Genomic DNA, 19,513 nt, shown 5'->3' on the forward strand with positions numbered 1-19,513 from the left:
CTCAGTCAGTGCCAAAGCCAAACATGGCCGACCCACCCAAGAGTAAGTAGAGTACACATGGATGGGTTACTTGGGCGAGTTTGTTAAGGGTAATTGATATTTTAATGTGGTCAAAATCTTGCTCAATCTCTACGATATCTTTGTCAAAATCATTACGTATTTGGATACAAATCATAACATGTGGCAGCATGTGAATCATGTAAATGTAAACAAACAAGCAATCCCCGTCAAAAATGGCTATTGGGAACCCCCACAAGAAAAATTAAAATGGTCCACACGTTATCATGGTGCTGCTTCCACCGGCCTTAATCAGACTTTTAAAAGTTGAGAACCAAAAGGCACCCCATCCGGTCCCGTTGTGCTCTTTCAGAGCCCCCACGCGTACCAGTCATGGCGCCATCCATTGAAGATGGCCGAATTATATCAAAATATCAACCAGGGTGGCGTTGTGGGTTTGGATTTTACTAGTTACTAGTGCGGGTCAATTTTTGGCGTGACAAACTTGCTCCCGTCCAGCAGGGAATTCTCGAAGTAGTCCCGGATTAGGAGGGTTGATAGAGATAGTGAAAATCCACAAACACCTAGGTATGAAAATGTATTGAGCCCAATCTGGGCACTTCTTAGTTGGAACAAAAAACTGGGTGGCTCAAATTTGTCTATCCAAAGTTAATAATAGTTCAAGTTTAAATTAATTTATAAATTTGAAATTCGAAACCCAATTTGAGTTTATAGTTCAGATTCTTGATTTGAGTTTGTAATTTATTTATAAAATAATATTTATTTTGTTAATTGTTTGATATGATTTGACTCAAATTATAATTCAAATTTGAACGGATTCAAGTCATCTTCTCGATTCATGTGCTAGACTGAATCAAATTTTTTTCAATTCAATTTAATAAATAAACTGATCTTATTAACGGAATTTAATTTAAATGTATTCGAACTAAATTGCACCAGACCAAGCTAGTTATTAAACTTGAGCTAGTTCGGTTTGGATCTCACACTATAAACCCCATCCTATAAAGGCTCTTGTAAAAAAGACTTAGTTTTTAAATGTTTAAATTTCAATTGGAAATTAAATAACAAAAGAATTGGAGATTTTTTAATATAAAATGGAATTTACAACATTCAATCTTGAGGCCGTTATGATTGAATATAGAGTTTAATTATTTTATATTCAAATTTGTGTGTTAATTTATCGATTTTAAATCAATTTCAAATCGATTTATTTTAATTTGAATTGAGTTTTATTTATGCTCATCCACATGGAATTCGAACCCTTACACACATCACATCTCGTTCGGAACACCCCATTTGAATCTTATAAGCTCAGGACGTTATGGGAAACAGTCATGACTAATGGTGATATAAAGGTAAATTATAATTTTAGCTTGACTCTAATCTTATCATATCGAGCTGGAACTGGGAGAAGTTGGTATTTTGAAGCATTGACGTCCATATCATTGAACAAATTATTGTTTTACAGATGGATTTAAATGAGGAAGTGCGCAGTCAAACCGGAGAAAAATGGTAATATATACATATAGGAATAGCTATAGTAAGACAGACTAGTCTTCAAGAGGAAGAAGGCAGTTTTGTATTCTGTATAAAGACACAACGAATTTTGTCATATATAGATGAAGTTGCAACAGAAAGTAAGAAACGGAAGCTGAATTTAAGACCCCACTTCCACAGATCTCCATCCATCTTCTCCCTCACAAGGATTTTCCTGCTCTCAACAGAAAAGATTGTGAAAGAAGCTTTTTAACTCTTTGAAGTAAAATCTCCTGTCTCATTCAAACATTATTCGATTACAGTGACACAAGGCAGATATGGATTATCTGGGTAAATATAATATGCAGTAAAAAAGGATAACAGTGTGGTAAATATGGTAGAAACAGTGAAAAGGCAAGTTAATATATGGTTGTACTGTCATTCATAAGCAGATAAAGGAAGGAGAGCATTCCGCTTTGTCTAAGAGAGAGAGAGAGATCTATCTACTATCTGCTTGCTTTCACCTCGCATTGTTATTTCTGGCCGTCGGATCTTGAAACAAAGGTACGTTTATCTGATCTGCTGGATCTGGATGAATGTCAGTGTTTTAATTTTCATTGCTATTGCAATTCAGTTGGGTAGAAAGTGAATCTAGTGTGTTTTTTTCTGTGTCGTTTGTAGTTTTTTGTTTAAATCATCGTTGTTGTTCGTTGGTGTTTGTGGCAATGGCGGCGGAGTTGGAGGTGAATGGAGGTGAGGGTGAGGTGTCATTATCACCGAAGGATCTGTGTAACGGTCATGCGACCAATGCCGACAGCTCTTATGTTTTTGTTAATGGAAACGACGTCGTTTCTGATGGTCCTGTTCAAACGGATCTCAATTCTGATTCCAATTCAACTGTTGAACTTGAGCTGACTAATGAACAATCAAAGGCTGATAATGATAACGATGAAGGGGAAAAGATTGAGGCTTCGGACGTCTCGGATTCTCTAATATTGGTTTCTAAGGGTGATGTGGTTCAGGAGAATGAACAGTTGAAAAGTCGGTCGGGGGATCATGGTTTCAATGTGGCTGTTCCCCCTGGTGAACTTGGCCCAGAAGCAGCTTCAGGTCCTGTGGCTGATTTTAACTTGGAAACTCTAGTTGTTAGGGATCCTGCCACAGATGAAACTGAACATGCTGAGGAAACCGTTGTTGTTAATGACTTGGTTTGTGACAGTCAGAAAACAACAGTCCAACTGAATAATACCTCTGAGATTGCTAATGGAACCCCTTCTGATGTTCCTGTCAGTGTCAATGAGACAACAACAGAATCTGATGCTGATGCCCCTGCCAGCATCAGTGAGACAAGAACAGAACCTCCTTCTGTTGAGTTAGGGGCTTCTACCACTGATGAAAATCTTCCATCTGCAGAAACAGAAACGGAAGCCCCAAAGTTGGATATGGGAATTAGTGAAACCCCTCATTCTTATCCTGTCAACAAGACAATGGTAGACAATGAAGTTGAGAATAGTGAAACCGTTGTTGTTAATGACTTGGTTTGTGACAGTCAGAAAACAACAGTCCAACTGAATAATACTTCTGAGATTGCTAATGGAACCCCTCTTGATGTTCCTGTCAGTGTCAATGAGACAACAACAGAACCTGATGCTGATGCCCCTGCCAGCATCAGTGAGACAACAACAGAACCTCCTTCTGTTGAGTTAGGGGCTTCCACCACTGATGAAAATCTGCCATCCGCAGAAACAGAAACAGAAGCCCCAAAGTTGGATATGGGAACTAGTGAAACCTCTCACTCTTATCCTGTCAACAAGACAATGGTAGACAATGAAGTTGAGAATGGTTTTGTTGGAGCTGATGACTTGGGACCAGACACTGAGATTGGAATTGCTTCTATAGTGTCAGAAGAGAAAGCATCACCTTTGACAAGTGATGGCTCCGATGTAAAGTCTAAAGTCTTAGGAGTCCCTCAATCTATTGACAGCCAGACCACCCCTGTTGACAATGCAACCATAGAATCCAGTATAAGTGGCTCTGAAGAAAAAGAAAGCAGCTTGCCTACATGTCCAGGTGCTGATGTGATGGCAGGGTCTGAAATTGGAAACGTTTCTGCTGTGAGTTGTGCAGAAATGCCCATTGGAGATGTTTCTGAATCAGAGGTTCTTGGTGGATCTGTCATTAGCAGTCAAGTAGATGAAGAATCCAGTGTCAGTTGTTCTGTAGAAACTACCTGTCCAGGTGCTGATATGGAAGCAGGGTCTGAAATAAAAAATAGATTGGTTGTGAGTTGCACAGACATGCCTGTTGCCAATGGTGTTGTTTCTGAATCTGAGAATCTGGACCCAGAAGTTTTACATGTTGAAAATGGGGGAACTCTGTCCCCTGTTGAAGAAAAGGGGACTGGTGTGGAAGAACTAGAGGAAAGGGGGAGTGAAGAGATTGAATTTAAAACATGTCAAGAAGTAGAGGAAAAGGGGAGTGAAGTGGTAGGTAAAGCATGTCAAGAAGCAGAGGAAGAGATTGATGATAAAACTTGTCAAGAAGAGGAAAAGGGGAGTGAAGAGATTGATGAAAAACCATGTCAAGAAAAGGAGGAAAGGGGCAGTGATAAAAGTAATGATAAAACAGGAGAAATTCAGTTTGCCAGTGAAGGAAGTGATGATACAACACATCAGGAAGGCTTAGAAATTCAAGAATTGAAGGAGTTAAGTGGTGAAGAAAAGGTGGAAATTCAAGAAGTGGAGGGGTTAACTGGTGAAGACAGGGATGATAATATATGTCAAGTAGGGGAGGAAAATGAAAATGTAGAAATTCAGTTTGGACACCATGGAGCTTCTCAAGAAGAGGAGAGCATTGATGGGACCCACAGGGATGAAATACTAGCATCTACCCCAGAAGGCTCAGTCACTGATGCTTCTGAAATGCAGAATGCAGGTGCTGAGGTGGTGAAAAGACCATTCTACTTCTTGGTGAAGGTTCCAAGATACGATGATGAAAATTTAAGGGAACAAATCAAATCAGCTCAGTTAAAAGTTGATGAAAAAACTCAAAGTCGAGATGTTATTCGTGCTGAAATCCAAGGGATAAGGGTATATAATCTTTCTGTACTCTGTTTTTGTTCCTCATAAAATAATAAAATTTGTATTTTTTGGTCCTGTGGTTGTTGAAACTCTTTTTTTGTGATCAGGATGCTAATAAGAAATATGGTGATAGTATAGAAGTTGCTGTTCTAGAAGAGAAAGCTGCACGAGAATTGCTCAAATCCAAACGCCAGGAAATAGATTCTCTTCAAGTTATGATTAACAAAGTGAAGAATGCAATTTCTATAGAGGATATTGATGGGAGGGTATGCACTTTTTTCTTTCTTTCTCTTTCTGCTTGTTTTCATTCTCTAGTTCTTTTATTGACAATTAGTGTTTGGTTTGTTAAATCTGAATGCATTGTTACCGATGGTTGAGTATTTGTTTTACTATATGGCATGTATATAGATTCGTAATATGGAGCATAAGATTGCACATGAAAGTCTTCCACTGAAGGAAGAAAAGCAGTTTATTCGTGATATTAAGCAATTGAAGCAACTTCGTGAACAGTTCTCTTCTAGTATGGGTAAGCAGGATGATGTTAAGCAGGCTTTTGACCAGAAAGACCAAATTGAAGAACGCTTGAAGGTTTGTTTATTTTTATGTTTAAAAATGTCTTCTCAATATTTATGTTTGTTTTCCTAACACTAACTATATTGCATGTAAAGCACACTCTTTTTAATATGGCTTGCTATTTGGGAACTATAAGTTTATCCTGGAAACATGAGATATCCAATCTCTTATAAGCATCTTTAGCTCATATATATCCATAACCATGGGTATAGTGGTTGGATAGGTAGAAATAATGACCAAGGAGAGAGTGTAGGGAGTGGGAAATGTATCTAGAGTAGGAATCTCTTTTTTCTCTTTTCATAGGACTATAGATGTGTTCCTTGATTCTGTTATCTGATTCTGAAGCATCAACAGTTGTTGAGGAAGGAGGCGGATTCACTCAGACAGAATGTTCTCAAAGCTGAAGCTGCCACTCAAGCTGCCAAAAAGAAACATAAAGATGAAAGTGAAAAACTCAAGAAATTGTATGCTGAATTCAATGTTGCAGATGAAATTCGCCAGGAAGCATATAAGCATTTGCAGAATTTGAGGAAACAAGCATATACTAAGGTACATATTCCATATTTCTATATGGGTACTGTTTTTTATGAATAAGTGTTGCAGCTCCAAATTGGCGTCCCATTTGGCTATGCATGGCCTTATGTTCAAAGTAAGAGCTTCAGCTGTAGTTATTATAATCTACCGTATTGGAACATTGTTATAGTTTCTTTAGTAAATAATAATATCATATTGGCATAATTGTAATCCTTGGATGCATTTTATAATACTGATCTTTCCCAAACTCAACAAAAAAGCTCATGCTCTTGCACAAACAGTTACCAAGGAACAACCTTATCATTTGAACAAGGCTATAAATACATTTTTTGGTGTGCGGATTGTTAAATATTTAATGCTTATACTGAATCCCACATGTGACCCTTTGTTTACTTTGTTGAGCCTAACTCAAGCAGTTCTAAGTCTTCTAAGATGTGAAGCATTCTAAGCACACAGATAATTATGTTGCTTTTTGACTTTGCTACTGTGTTAAATATATTTCTATTTTACTTGTGGTTTTCTAGATTTCTGTATGTTTATGAGGATACTGGCCTTAAGGCACAATTCTTATGCGTATTGCATTTGATATATTTTGGCCAAACTGATTAAAGTGCCATCTGAGCACCAGAAAGGCATGCGTATAAGGTTAATAACAATGCTAATTTGTGGTTTAGGTTTTTTCTTCAGTTCAGTTCAAGAAGTTCCTTTTATTTGACTTATTATTAATACTAGGCTCTTGCTTATGTCTTAAAAAAGAAAACAGTAAACGTATCTAATTAGTTTTGCTTTCTTGTTTATGAGCTAGATCCTTCAACCATGTTTTACGGTTATGTTTCTAAGCTTGTTACTCCTGGAAATTACATATGATTGCTGAAGGAAACACGTAAAACCATATTGAACAATGATATTGAGATCGAGTGTTTGATTTGACTCTTTTTGTTTTTATTTTTATTTATTTAAATTTGCAGAACAAACACTTTTGGAAGTACAAGGATGATGTCAAGCAAGTTAATGATTTACTATCAAAAGGAGAGAAAGAGGAACTCCAACATTTCTGTGTAAATCAGGTGAGCTTATGCAGTCCTTTGCTTTGATGTGGTTAATCAGCCCTAACTTTGTGACTTACAAGGCATTTTTTTTAGGTGGAGAGAGTGTTGGAACTGTGGAACAGCAACAACGAGTTCCGTAAAGAATATGTGAATAGCAACATTAGGAGCACACTGAGAAGACTGAAGACGTTGGATGGTCGTACACTTGGTCCTGATGAGGAGCCACCTGTATTTTGCCCCTTTGTTAATAATAGAGTGACCAAGGATAATTCTGTGCCCCAGAGTTCAACTGCTAAAGAAGCAAAGACAGAAGAAATTGTGCTGGTGGAATCTGAAAAAAAGGATGACAAGCCTCTTCCTATAGTTGGGAAACAGAAGAGTCAGATGGCTAAATATAAAAGACCAGCAAAACCAGCTCATTCAGCTAATGGCCTGGCAAGAGATGAGATTGAAGAAGAAAGAGATGAAGAGCCTAGGCGCACAAAGGAGGAAGAGGAATTGGCCAGGAAGGCAGAGGAATTGAGAAAGGAAGAGGAAGCAGCAAGGTTGAAAGAACAACGTCGGTTAGAGGAGAAGGTAAAGGCAAAGGAGGCTTTGGAGAGGAAGAAACGAATTGCCGAGAAGGCGCAAGCCAGGGCTGTACTTCGCGCTCAAAAGGAAGCAGAACAGAAAGAGAAGGTAATAATTTCACTGAGTTTCCCACAACTTTGCACTTCTATTTTGCATTAAATTTATACTCTGTACCTGTATGTGTTGGTTAATCATGGTCATTGTTCCATGCAGGAAAGAGAAAAGAGAGCAAGAAAGAAGGAAAAAAGAAAAGTAGCTGCAACAGATGACTCTGATCTTTTGAACAAAGGAGAATCCGCTCCAAGCACAGAAATGCCCTTGGAAATTCCTCAATCTTCTGAAACTAGAGAAAAGTTGGTATCAGTGACAAAGAAGCCTAACAAATCAGCACAATTCACAAAACAGAGCAAGACAAAATCTATCCCTCTGCCTCTTAGAAAGAGGGGTAAGAGAAGGATGCAGACATGGATGTGGGTGGTGATTTCAGCTCTTCTTGTTGTTGCCTTGTTTTTGTTGGGGAACGACAGCTTTCCATCTAAATTTGGGCTGAAACAGTTTGGCTTCTAAATACATATTCAGATTAACTAGCCAACTGGTGTGATATATATACATAGATATGTAGGCAAGCAATTCTTTTTGTGCTCTTCTCAGGTTTGCTTTCTCTTAATCCTCATTCCATTATTACAAGTGCCATTTTTCTTTCACACACAAGCCATAGTTGGTTCTTGTCCTAACATTATATAAACAAAATTTATTGGGTATTGCTTCCATTTAACATTATATTTATATTTATTATTGAATATAATAGGCATAATGATTTTCTCTCTCTCTCTCTCTCTCTCTCTCTGTGTTGTGAATCAAATGTAGAATTTCTGAATATACAAAATTGTACAACATAATTATTATTATCATGCGATATGATAATGTTGGTGCTCCGTATGGTGAATTTATTGCTGCAAAAAGTCTGTTTCCCTTGTATTTGAGTTTAGATCATAGATTCCCTTGTTATGTTAATGTGCTTGGTTTGGTTTGGTTCGGTTCACGCATCTAGCGGATTAGATGTTGGAGGCAGCCCGAGAAATCAGAGCTCTTAATGTTTGATCTCGACCGAATTCTGAGGGCTGGTGGCGTGCTCCAGTTGGATAACTTCTGTTGTGCTGATGAAAAAAGCGGAACTGGGTCAAGGGGGAAAAGGCAGATACTGGAAAATTTGAAGTATTTGTCGCTGTTCTACAAAAGCCTGTGAATGTTTCATGACTATGATGAGACTGGGAAAAAGATTAAGCATACTCTTTAATGTTTCTAGCCTTATTGGCACAGAATTAGTGATAGTTCATTGGCTTAGAGATCCTCATAAAATTCATTTGAATGTGAAATAAGTGATTCCATTACAGAGGCGGGGATGATAATCTGTTCTATATTTGAAAAAGTTTTAGGTGAAAGCTATTTATATTTTTACTTTTTGAATCTGGTGAACATATTTTAGATTTTTCACTATCTCTGTGGTGGGGATGATAATCTGTTGAATCGGAAAGGCTATTCATCTTGATCTATATACAATGAAACTAACTCTTCTCTTACCTAGACGGCTGGACTAGGCTGGCCATCAGGTCTAGATTAAACCAGTTGAACAATCTGGCCTGATATAAAATTCAAAACTATGGGTTGGAGAGAAGATATTTTGCTAGAAAAAGATGGGGGGAGGGGGGAATAGGAAATTTAACAATTAGGCGGATGAGGCGGACGGGTTGAATTGCGTCGTGTGTTGATGATGGGGGGCTAGTCGTTTTTGTTTCAGTGGAGTACTTGGAACTTTGTACGGTACCAAAATTACAAGGCTTTGGAATTTTAATACAGTCCATTCTCACAACTCCGCACGAACAAAAACAGCTGTCCCCCTTCTGTCAATCAAATCCCCTTTTCCCTTTTTAACCCGGGCCGATGCATTCCAAACCCAACTTCTACGTATTATAAGTGGAATTAGAGATGTCAATGGACCGGAGCGGGCCAGCTCCGGCTCGGCCCATTGGGTTAATGAGTTAGGCTGGGTCTAAGACTTAAACAGTAATAGACCTTCGGGTCAGACCGGTCCATTGAAATATAAAGACCCAAGCCCGGCCTATATAATAACGGACATTAACCGTATCGGGCCGGATTGGGCTTTAATCGGGTCGGTCTGACCCATTTAATCAATTTTTTTAAAATTTTTTTAATTAAAATTTTTTAACATAAATTTTTTTCAATTATTAAAACCAATAACAGTATCCCGAATATTTTATTTATAATCTCTCACTTGTAACGGAGAAATACCGTAATTATATGATGAAAAATATTATAAATTGATAACATAGTACAAATAAATTAATTTACATACGGTATAAATTACAAAACATAAATAAAATATATCTACTATATAATATTTATCTACTCATCTTTTATATTTAAATCTTCGAATTCTTTAAAAATAAATAATTATTATTTGTGAATTTATATATTTTATAATATTTTGTAATTATAAAATTAAAATTAAAATAAAAATGAAATTATAAATATAAAAAATTATTATTTACGAATTTAGATATTTTTCGAAATAGAATTAATGAGATTGAAAATATAATAAAATAATTGAAATTGAGGGATTAAAAGATTTATAAATAAAAATGAAAATAAAGGAAAATAAAATAGATTTATTTTTAAAAAAAATTTAAAATTATGCAGAGGCTTCTGCTGCCTTTTATTTTGCTTATGCCGTCCAGAAAAAAAAAATATATTTTATAAACAATATCAGATCGGGTCAGTCCATGGCCTAATATTAAAGCCTTAAGCCCAGCCCGGTAGACCCATGGGCCCGACCCAACACTCTACAGTGTCGGGGCAGGGCTTTATCGTGTCCGAACTTTTTTTCGTGCTTCGGACTGAGTCTCCATTTGACCCGGCCCAATTGATGTATCTAAGTGGAATTGTACATTTGCAAAAAAGCATAAGCATCCAACCAAATGTGTCGTACTATTATATGTCACACACCACAACTAGTTCCACACCCTCACTCATTCACATCTGGACCATGTTGGCCATCACCATGGTACTCAAACCCGGATGAGGTTGGCTAGTCGATTGAGACCTGTGGCCTTACCCGATTCGAGTAACTAAACAAAACGAACATTCAACCCGATGCAGCGAACTATGATATCTCATGCCCTCACTCATTCACATTGGGATGATATTAGCTTTTATCATTGCTTTCAAATCTAGATCGGACTAGGTGCATTGACTAAAACTTTGGCATTTTATGTTTGCATAATTTTATTTAATTTTTAAAAAATTACTATTAAGACTTGAAACAAACACTTAATTGGCTTTGTGTGCCACAACAATAAATTAGATTTTATATTTAATAATTAAATAAGTAAAATTATTTTATATATTTATTTAAGTTATAATTTGATTTAACAATTAATTAACTTATACGATTACCGATTAATTTAGATTAACCATTTCATCAAGTTAAATTCTGATCGGATGTAAATACGTTAACCACCAGCACTCAATACCACAACACAAATTTTTTTTTTTTTTTAACTTGATATTTTACCCAATGCCCAATAGAAATTGAGACACACCTATTTCTTTACATTAATGATGCATGACAAAATTGTACAGTCCTGAATAGGGCATACAAGGGCATGTTTAGTTATTTCAAACACCTAATCTTAACCATTTCTGCAATTTCATCAAACACACAAGGCTAATTTCGTCCTTTTAGACTAGCAGTGTGAAACCATGAATTGGGCGGCCTTGGCCCTTTTGCCACGTACGTGACGCCGACGGATCTTTTCCACCGCATACGCGGTTTCCAGTCGGAAAGCATGACATTCTTAACCCCCCGTACCTCTCATTTTCCAATTTGCACACAACATTTGTTTTTTTCGGGTGGGGTATCATTTAAACTATTTAGTGGCTTAAGAGTGTTGCCCCAACTCTTAGGATTATATTGGAATTGAGCAAACTCAATCTCAAAAATTAGCTCAGTGTAATTTAATTCAATTCACATTTATTTATTTCAAATTTGAGTAAAGTTAAAAGGGTTGTTTTATTTTTGAAATGAATTAAACTCAAATTAAATAAAATTCTTTCTAGTATGACCCACAAGTAAAATAATGATTTAATTCGGTTTGAATTTAACTCACTACTCAATCTAAGTCATATCAAATGATTGTAATAAATGATATTATTTTATTAATAAGTCATAAATTTAAGTTTTTAATTTGAGTTATAAACTTAAGTTGAGTTTCAAACTTTAAATTTAGAAACTAAGTTTGAACTCAAACTATCTTTAATTTTGATTTAATGGACTTAAACCATCTAATTTTTCAATCGAGTTAAATTAGAATCAAGAAATATTTAAACTCAGTTTGATTCATATTCACACTTATCTCATTCACCAACTCACCAAAATATGAGATACCTATCTATTAACAATATAATCGAAACCCGTATCCATTTGTGTCACGTTTATCGATAAAGTGATAGCCATTTCAAACATAGATGTACCTTGATCTCGTTAACTTTAGGTACATCCCACACGCAAATTGGCATATTGTAAATGCCTCATTCTCTTCTTTCACATGGCTCCAGTTGATTTTCATAGCTGTATTTTTAATCTAATACAATACCATGTGATTCAGCTTTCTCTTATTCAATGGTGTACTGCCTCTGCTCTGCTCTGCTCTAGCTGCTTTGCTCACAAAAGCGAGACCTAAAATACTCTCTAGCCTAACCAGCACAATTGCAATAAAGTTATTACTGTTTGACAAGATCAGTCCATCCAAAAAGCTTTGTTGTAAAACACACACCATATCGATCAATCGAATCGGTTTCTACCTGATCTTTTTGGGCCACAATGAAGATTAAATGCATTTTATCAATCATGTTGGATTGATCCAAAGTTAGATCAAACAAATTGCAGTAGACCGTGATTCAATTATTGATAAGGATGAATTTAAACTAAGTTCCCTTGACTTGAATTATTATTCAAATTAAATTTGAATTAAATTTGAGTTAGAATTTTTATTTAAATTTAATTCAAATTAAAATTAAACTCAAATTAATTTATATTTGGATTTGACTTGATTCAAATCTACCTCCTACCTTTGGGTTAATCCGATCAAGCCATCGGGCTTGTTATGTAAAAATTTTGGAATAGCTGAAACTATCACATTCTGATATAATGTTTATTTGAATCGTCCCTCAGAAATATGAAACTGAATAAAACCCGTGCCCGATTCGCAAAAGTCCACAGAACGTTACTGTGAGGTGACGTAGGAAAGATTCTGTGCTGGCAGATTTTTAAGTTAATTTTAGGTAAAGAATTAAGGTAACTATTGGACCTGTAAAATTTTCCAGAGTAAGCAGCCTTGAATCCATGGAAGTAAATGGTCAAATTTAGTTGCCCTTTGCTTTCATATGATAGAAAGTGAAAGTGCATGGGAAGGGAAGAGTCTTGGATTCTTCACACGCACGCAGGTCAGTGGTCGGCCACAAGTAAAACCTCAAGTTTGGTTGAATTTACAGGTTATACCAACACCGAAAGAAATGTTTGTTTAGAAGATAAGAAAGAAAATAAATAAATTTGAATTTTGAAAATTATATGAAAAAGAAGGGTCAGTAGACTCAGGATCACGACTCAGTAGATGATGAGAGAGAAAAGTGAAACCAAATCAGCGAGCAAAGGGGGAAGAATACCCTTCTCTTATTTTCATCATGTGCTGAATCGGTTGAGTTGACTCGAGTTTTAACGGTTTCAGATTTCTGTTTTTCAGATTAATTGTATGGTGTTGATTGAAGTTAGATCTGAGCTAATATTGATAAAATAGACTTCTAGTTTTTTTTTTATTTGTTTCAAAGGAGATGTGGCTGCCATGAACAATTCTGTGAAGGTATGTAATTTTTCTGAGTCTGCAACTATTTTTTTTTTTAATTTTTGGTGCTTAATCTTTGCGTGATCTGATTTGAAGACCTGGAGCTTTATTTGCAATAATTAGAAATATTAATTGGGCTTTTTTTTTGTTTGTTTTGGTTATTTAAGGACATGAGTAAGTAGTTGGGAACTCGGGATTGAAGATTTTAGAAAGAAATGGAAGAAGTAGGTGCACAAATGGCTCCTCCTATATTTATGCATCATCAAGCCCTTTCTAGTAGATTCTGTGAGGCGACTTCTATGGCTAAAAAGCGCCATCATTCGTATCAAGCTCCAAATTTTAATTACCAATACCAATCACAGCAACAGAGAATAGATAACTGGAACCCTAAGCTATGGGATTGGGATAGCGTCAGATTTACTGCCAACCCACGAGACTCCTCTGATTCTCTTCGTTTGGGAGCTTCAGTTGCATCAGCGTCAGTAGCATCAGAGGTGCACAAGGTGACGATAGAGAAGAATACTAGTGTTAGCGTTGTGAATGAGGACGATGGCCGGCTTGATTTGAATCTTGCTGGGTGTTTAAATAGTGTGGAGGAGCCTGTTTCCAGACCCAGCAAAAGGGTCCGGTCTGGACCTCTGGGAAGCACCTCTTACCCTATGTGTCAGGTAGATAACTGTAAAGAAGATCTCTCAAATGCAAAAGACTATCACCGACGACATAAAGTGTGTGAACTTCATAGTAAATCTACTACAGCTCTTGTTGCGAAGCAGATGCAGAGGTTCTGCCAGCAGTGCAGCAGGTTCCAAACTTTCTCTTTCTATAAGTTTTATTTTCTCTAAAGTCAATTATTTCATTGTTGCTAGTTTAGATTTATAGAATTTATGTGTTATTTTTGGTAAGATATGAGGGCTTTTGGTTTTAGCTAATTTTGTTTGAAGTTCAACTTTCAATTCGTATAAAAAATCTTTGCAGGTTTCACCCACTTTCAGAGTTTGATGAGGGAAAGAGAAGTTGTAGGCGTAGACTTGCTGGGCATAACAGGCGAAGAAGGAAAAACCAGCCGGATGACGTTACCTCCCGTCTGTTAATCCCTCCAAATCAGAATCACGTTAACCCCACAAGTGGGAGTTTGGATATTGTCAACCTTCTAGCCACGATAACTTGTGCACAAGGTAAGAGCACTGACCTAGTAAATATTTGTTCATCCTAAGATTACTAGCTGAAATTTTTGTATTAAAAATTATAGGAAAAACCGAAGACAAAAGCAGCAACCGCTCATCAGTACCAGATAGAGACCAATTAATTATGATTCTTAGTAAAATAAATTCACTACCTCTGCCAGCGGACCTAGCTGTGAAGTTGCCAAGTACTGGAAATTTGAATGGGAAAAATCCAGAGCAACCTTCCTCAGAATTCCAGGGCAGGTTGAACGGGAACACATCTTCTCCATCAACCATGGACTTGCTAGCTGTCCTGTCAACCACCCAAGCTACTTCTGCTCCAGATGCTCTCACAATTCTCTCCCAAAGAAGTAGCCATGGCAGTGATAGTGAGAAAACAAAGTTGACCTGTCTTGACCAAGCAACTCCTAACTTTAAAAAGAGAAGTACCTTAGAGTTTCCTTCTGTTCAAGGAGAAAGAAGTAGTAATAGTTACCAGTCGCCTATTGAAGATTCAGATTGCCAAATTCAAGAAACTTGTGCTAATTTACCGTTGCAGTTGTTTAGCTCTTCGCCGGAGGATGACGGCCCACCAAAACTGTCATCTTCAAGGAAGTATTTCTCGTCTGACAGTAGTAACCCCACTGACGAGAGATCTCCATCTTCATCTCCTGTTGTGCAAAAGTTGTTCCCAATGCAGAGCACAACAGAAACTATGAAGATTCAAAAGAAATCTGTCAGCAGGGATGCCAATGCAAATGTCGAAGCGAGCCGGACTTGTGGTTCTGTTATGCCTCTTGAGCTCTTTAGAGGTTCAAAGAGAGGAACTGATCATTGTTCATTTCAATCTTTCCCATATCAAACTGGGTATACTTCTTCTTCTGGGTCTGATCATTCACCTTCTAGCTCGAACTCTGATGCCCAGGTAGTTTGTCCTTCAACCACTTTGTTTGGGATTTAAATTCTCTGTTTATTACTTATTTAAGGTAAGGTTTATAGCGTTCTAAAGCTTTTATAATTCCTGTACAGGATCGCACCGGCCGGATAATTTTTAAATTATTTGACAAGGATCCTAGTCATTTTCCTGGGACATTGCGGACACAGGTAAGCAGTTCATGGTTTTCTCATTATTTCTGATTGCCTCTAGAATATAATAAGTTTTGCATATTGGTGAGCTAAATGATGATCTGCTTTACATTTCTCAGATCTACAATTGGCTTTCTAATAGTCCATCAGAAATGGAAAGCTACATACGCCCTGGTTGCGTGGTATTATCAATTTATGTGTCAATGTCATCAGCTGCTTGGGAGCAAGTAAGTATAGGGCTATACTACATATTGGCTGTCTAGGATCAAAACATTTTGCTGACAACTTGCATGGTGTGTATGGTTTTTACAGTTTGAAGGAAATCTGCTTCAACATGTCAATGCTTTGGTCCAAGATTCAGATTCAGATTTTTGGAGAAATGCAAGGTTTTTGATTCATACGGGCAGACAGTTGGCATCACATAAGGAGGGTGAGTACTACTGTAAATGTTGCTTTTTCATTGCTCTTAATTTTTTGGATTGCTAACATTTTGATGCGTTTTGTACTAGAGGTATGTTCATAATTGAATGAAGCAATGTCTATTACAAATGTTGGTTATTGCATTATTACTGTAATTGTTTCAAAATTGCTTGCATGAAATCCATGTACAGGGAAGATTCGTCTATGCAAGTCCTGGAGAACATGGAGTTCTCCTGAGTTGATCTCTGTGTCTCCTTTGGCAGTTGTCGGTGGGCAAGAAAACTCTCTTATTTTGAGGGGCAGAAATCTGACTCGGCCTGGAACCAAGTAAGCAGAATGTGCATTTTGTGCAAGGAATTCATCCCTTTTTCGGTCTCCATTTTCAGAAATGTATCTTATTCTTGACAGGATCCATTGCATGTATATGGGTGGGTACACATCACAGGAGGTAACAGGGTCATCATATCAGGGAACCATGTATGATGAGATAAACTTGGGTGGCCTTAAATTTCAGAATGCATCTCCTAGTGTTATTGGACGATTTTTTATTGAGGTAAGATTTTTAAATGAGATTGGTCTATTTTCAGGTCTGAAACTTCTGATAATCTAAAAGAGAATATTTGAGAAAAGTTGTGCTTTACCTGATTCCTGCTTGTTTTGAACAGGTGGAAAACGGTTTCAAGGGCAACAGTTTTCCTGTTATAATAGCAGATGCTGCAATTTGTAAAGAATTGAGACTTCTTGAATCGGAATTTGAGACAGAGGCTAAGGTATGTGATATCATTTCCGAAGATCAGGCTCATGATTATGGCAGGCCCAGATCAAAGGAAGAAACTGTGCACTTCTTGAATGAACTTGGATGGCTGTTCCAAAGGAAAAGGACTTCTGTGCATGAGGGCCCTGAATATTCCTCCACTCGCTTAAAGTTTTTACTCATATTCTCAGTCGAACATGACTGCTGTGCTTTAGTAAAAGCAATCCTGGACATTATGGTAGAGAGAAATTTGGATATGGATGATTTATCTAGGGAGTCTTTGGATATGCTGACTGAGATTCAGCTCTTGAACCGGGCAGTGAAAAGGAGGTGCAGACGCATGGCTGACTTACTGATTGGTTACTCTATAAGTGGCAGTAATGGTACCAAAAAGTATATTTTTCCGCCAAGCCTAGCAGGACCAGGTGGTATTACACCTCTACATTTGGCTGCATGTACAACGGATTCAGATGATATGATAGATGCTTTGACAAATGATCCACAGGAGGTATTGTACACTGCTTACTCACTCCTGAGTTATTTTGAGTCATGCTTCCAAAAATCTTAACCTTCTTCTGTATAATTATTCATGATAGATCATAGAGTAGTTCTCTTTGTTGATGATGGTGGATGTTTGAAAACTGTAGACGAGAGAGTGCTTGCTTTACATTATATATGCCACTGAGATTTATTCATTTACTCGAAGGGATTGGGCAATGTGGATAGTTTTACTATTGTAACTTTCTGTGTTGGACCATTTTACTTATTAATTTGTAATAAATCTTTTACCTTAATATTGTTTTGTTGTTCTGTAGATTGGGTTGTCCTGCTGGAATACTCTTCTTGATAGACATGGGCAGTCTCCATATTCTTATACCATTATGAGGAATAACCACTCTTACAACAAGCTTGTGGAGCGTAAACTTTCCGACAGAAGAAACGGCCAGGTTTCTGTGTTGATTGGCATGGAGATAGAGCGTTCTGGCTTGACAGCGGACCAGACGTATCAGATAAGTTCCCAATTAAGAAAAAAGCAAAAATCTTGTGCCAGGTGTGCAATTGTTGCAACAAAAGTCAACAGAAAGGTTCCAGGTACACAGGGCTTGCTTCATGGTCCTTATATTCATTCAATGCTTGCCGTTGCTGCTGTCTGTGTTTGTGTCTGCCTATTCTTGCGAGGTTCTCCGAACATTGGTCTTGCTCAATTTAAGTGGGACAACTTGGATTATGGTCCAAAGTAATCAATAATGGCAAAACTTGGATTATGGTCCAAGGCATTGATAATGGGAAAGATACACGGAGCCAAGATATTGCTTGCATCTTATGGTGCAGTTAGGCCAGAGGAGATATATGCGGTGAAAGTGATGTAGGGCTTGGTCGAAGAAGACGATGGCAATGGAAGAAAACAGCATTTGTGTTTGTATATGAAAAAATTTACTCAAATTGCAGAAAGCTAGCGCACCTAAGACCTAAGAAATACAAAACTTGGAATTGGAGATTTTGCAATGAAAACAAAGCAGAGATTGAGGTCAAAGATGATGAGGTGATTAAGAAGGCACAAGCAAGTGAATTATACAGGTCTGAGAACTTCAACTAAATTAATTTATATAGTTGTTATTCCATTTTTTTTTTTTAAATTCTAGAAAGCTACCAACTTGCAAGTATAACTGACTTATGTATTGGTTTTTGTCACTGTAAAGAAGCTCAATCAACCACCCAACAAACTATACCTGTATGGTTAGATAGTGAAATATTTGTTGACATATATTTCAAATAAGAGGGCACTCTAAATGCCCCATCTCTCTTTTTCTCTTTGCAGTTTTTTTTATTTTTTATTTTTTATTTTTTTGGGTCATTGTTTTAAAACTCGGATTGGCTGGTTGAGCTGGTCTAAATGAGATCAGTGGTTAATTTGATACAGGCTAAGGGCAAAACTGGTGGTTTATATTATGGTTAAAACTAGTTATTAACGGTCAATAAGTAGATCATAAGCTACTTGCAGTATTTGTCATGTTGAGTCAAACTCATCGTTGCTTAATTTGTAAGCTTGTTGTTCAGTTTGAATATGATATCAATAAACCCTTAAAAATTTAAAATTATGTAATTATATTATGAATTCTTATTATCTAATTTTGAATATGTGTGATAATTGATAAATTATAAGTTGTGAAGTTTAGTTATAATTCACGTCTTCACTTTCATTGTTGAGTTTAAACTCAAATTAACAACTTTTGGGCATGTCAAGTTCGAGTCTTATGCTTACTCCATTGAACTAAATTCGAACTAAGCTCAATTTATTTGCATCCCTAAATTGGGTCTCCTTGTTTTTGATTGGACGTGCATCATTGAGTTGGGGACATTTATGTAAGTATAAATTTATTTGTATTGTTATCGTCATCTAGGCATCATCGGTCTGAATGGTCGGTCAAACAAAATAAAATGGTCAAGGTCTGGACTGGCAGAGTCAACCCCGGTCTGAATCCGGCAAACTTATTATTGAAAAACATAAAAAAAAGAAATAACTGAAAGTTTGAATGAGGAACTAGCAGTGAATTTGACTGAGTGAATTTCCTCTCAGATTGGCTTTAGGATAAGGTAGCCAATGGATTAGCTCAACCATGTCTGCGTTGATTTGGGTTTTGGATCAAAACGACACCTCAATTGTAGTCTAGTGCTGTTGTGATAAGTAAAAACGGATAAGCTGTCACGTCGTTTTGGTTGTTTGGATAAATAAGTACAATAAATCAGCATGAAATTCAAAGCTCTAGATTGTCATCGACGATATACCATACGCATCACCTGCCAGTTTCGCTTTCACGTGCTGTGGAGAGCCGAGTTCTCCCATGATCAGGGCGGATCTTATACGAATGTT

The 19,513-nt window shown here is 36.9% G+C and overlaps 2 protein-coding genes across 4 annotated transcripts; both read left to right on the forward strand.

Annotated features, from left to right (window-relative positions):
• Window positions 1–1,663: 1,663 nt before the first annotated feature.
• Window positions 1,664–8,767, forward strand: LOC123228595 (trichohyalin-like). 3 transcript variants are annotated; one of them, XM_044654019.1, is made up of 9 exons: window positions 1,668–2,058; window positions 2,176–2,702; window positions 3,033–4,583; window positions 4,682–4,840; window positions 4,983–5,162; window positions 5,493–5,696; window positions 6,650–6,748; window positions 6,824–7,408; window positions 7,514–8,767. In XM_044654019.1, exons 2-9 carry the CDS (start codon window positions 2,220–2,222, stop codon window positions 7,865–7,867), a joined length of 3,615 nt encoding a protein of 1,204 aa, XP_044509954.1. In that variant the 5' UTR covers window positions 1,668–2,058; window positions 2,176–2,219; the 3' UTR covers window positions 7,868–8,767. The 3 variants fall into 3 exon arrangements, with proteins under 3 accessions (XP_044509952.1, XP_044509953.1, XP_044509954.1); XM_044654017.1 differs by having other exon boundaries at window positions 1,664–2,058; window positions 2,176–4,583; XM_044654018.1 differs by having other exon boundaries at window positions 1,667–2,058; window positions 2,176–4,583; window positions 5,502–5,696.
• A 3,965-nt stretch (window positions 8,768–12,732) lies between these two features.
• LOC123229395 (squamosa promoter-binding-like protein 14) lies at window positions 12,733–18,459 on the forward strand. Its single transcript, XM_044655177.1, has 11 exons — window positions 12,733–13,236; window positions 13,386–14,020; window positions 14,194–14,393; window positions 14,468–15,306; window positions 15,411–15,485; window positions 15,587–15,694; window positions 15,780–15,897; window positions 16,079–16,214; window positions 16,296–16,440; window positions 16,553–17,149; window positions 17,457–18,459. The coding sequence occupies exons 2-11, from the start codon at window positions 13,434–13,436 to the stop codon at window positions 17,880–17,882; spliced, it is 3,231 nt and encodes a 1,076-aa protein (XP_044511112.1). The 5' UTR covers window positions 12,733–13,236; window positions 13,386–13,433; the 3' UTR covers window positions 17,883–18,459.
• The last annotated feature ends 1,054 nt before the right edge of the window (window positions 18,460–19,513 follow it).

This window comes from Mangifera indica, chromosome 11 (genome assembly GCF_011075055.1).
Source record: "Mangifera indica cultivar Alphonso chromosome 11, CATAS_Mindica_2.1, whole genome shotgun sequence".
NCBI lineage: Eukaryota > Viridiplantae > Streptophyta > Magnoliopsida > Sapindales > Anacardiaceae > Mangifera > Mangifera indica.

Excerpts from the sequence above, each read along its gene's own strand:
- LOC123228595 (XM_044654017.1), top strand. The coding sequence starts at position 2,220 with ATGGCGGCGGAGTTGGAGGTGAATGGAGGTGAGGGTGAGGTGTCATTA. Across the intron at positions 5,163-5,492 it reads AAATTGAAGAACGCTTGAAG|CATCAACAGTTGTTGAGGAA; the intron begins GTTTGTTTATTT and ends CTGATTCTGAAG. Across the intron at positions 5,697-6,649 it reads GGAAACAAGCATATACTAAG|AACAAACACTTTTGGAAGTA; the intron begins GTACATATTCCA and ends TTAAATTTGCAG.
- LOC123229395 (XM_044655177.1), top strand. The coding sequence starts at position 13,434 with ATGGAAGAAGTAGGTGCACAAATGGCTCCTCCTATATTTATGCATCAT. Across the intron at positions 14,021-14,193 it reads TTCTGCCAGCAGTGCAGCAG|GTTTCACCCACTTTCAGAGT; the intron begins GTTCCAAACTTT and ends AAATCTTTGCAG. Across the intron at positions 15,307-15,410 it reads GCTCGAACTCTGATGCCCAG|GATCGCACCGGCCGGATAAT; the intron begins GTAGTTTGTCCT and ends ATTCCTGTACAG.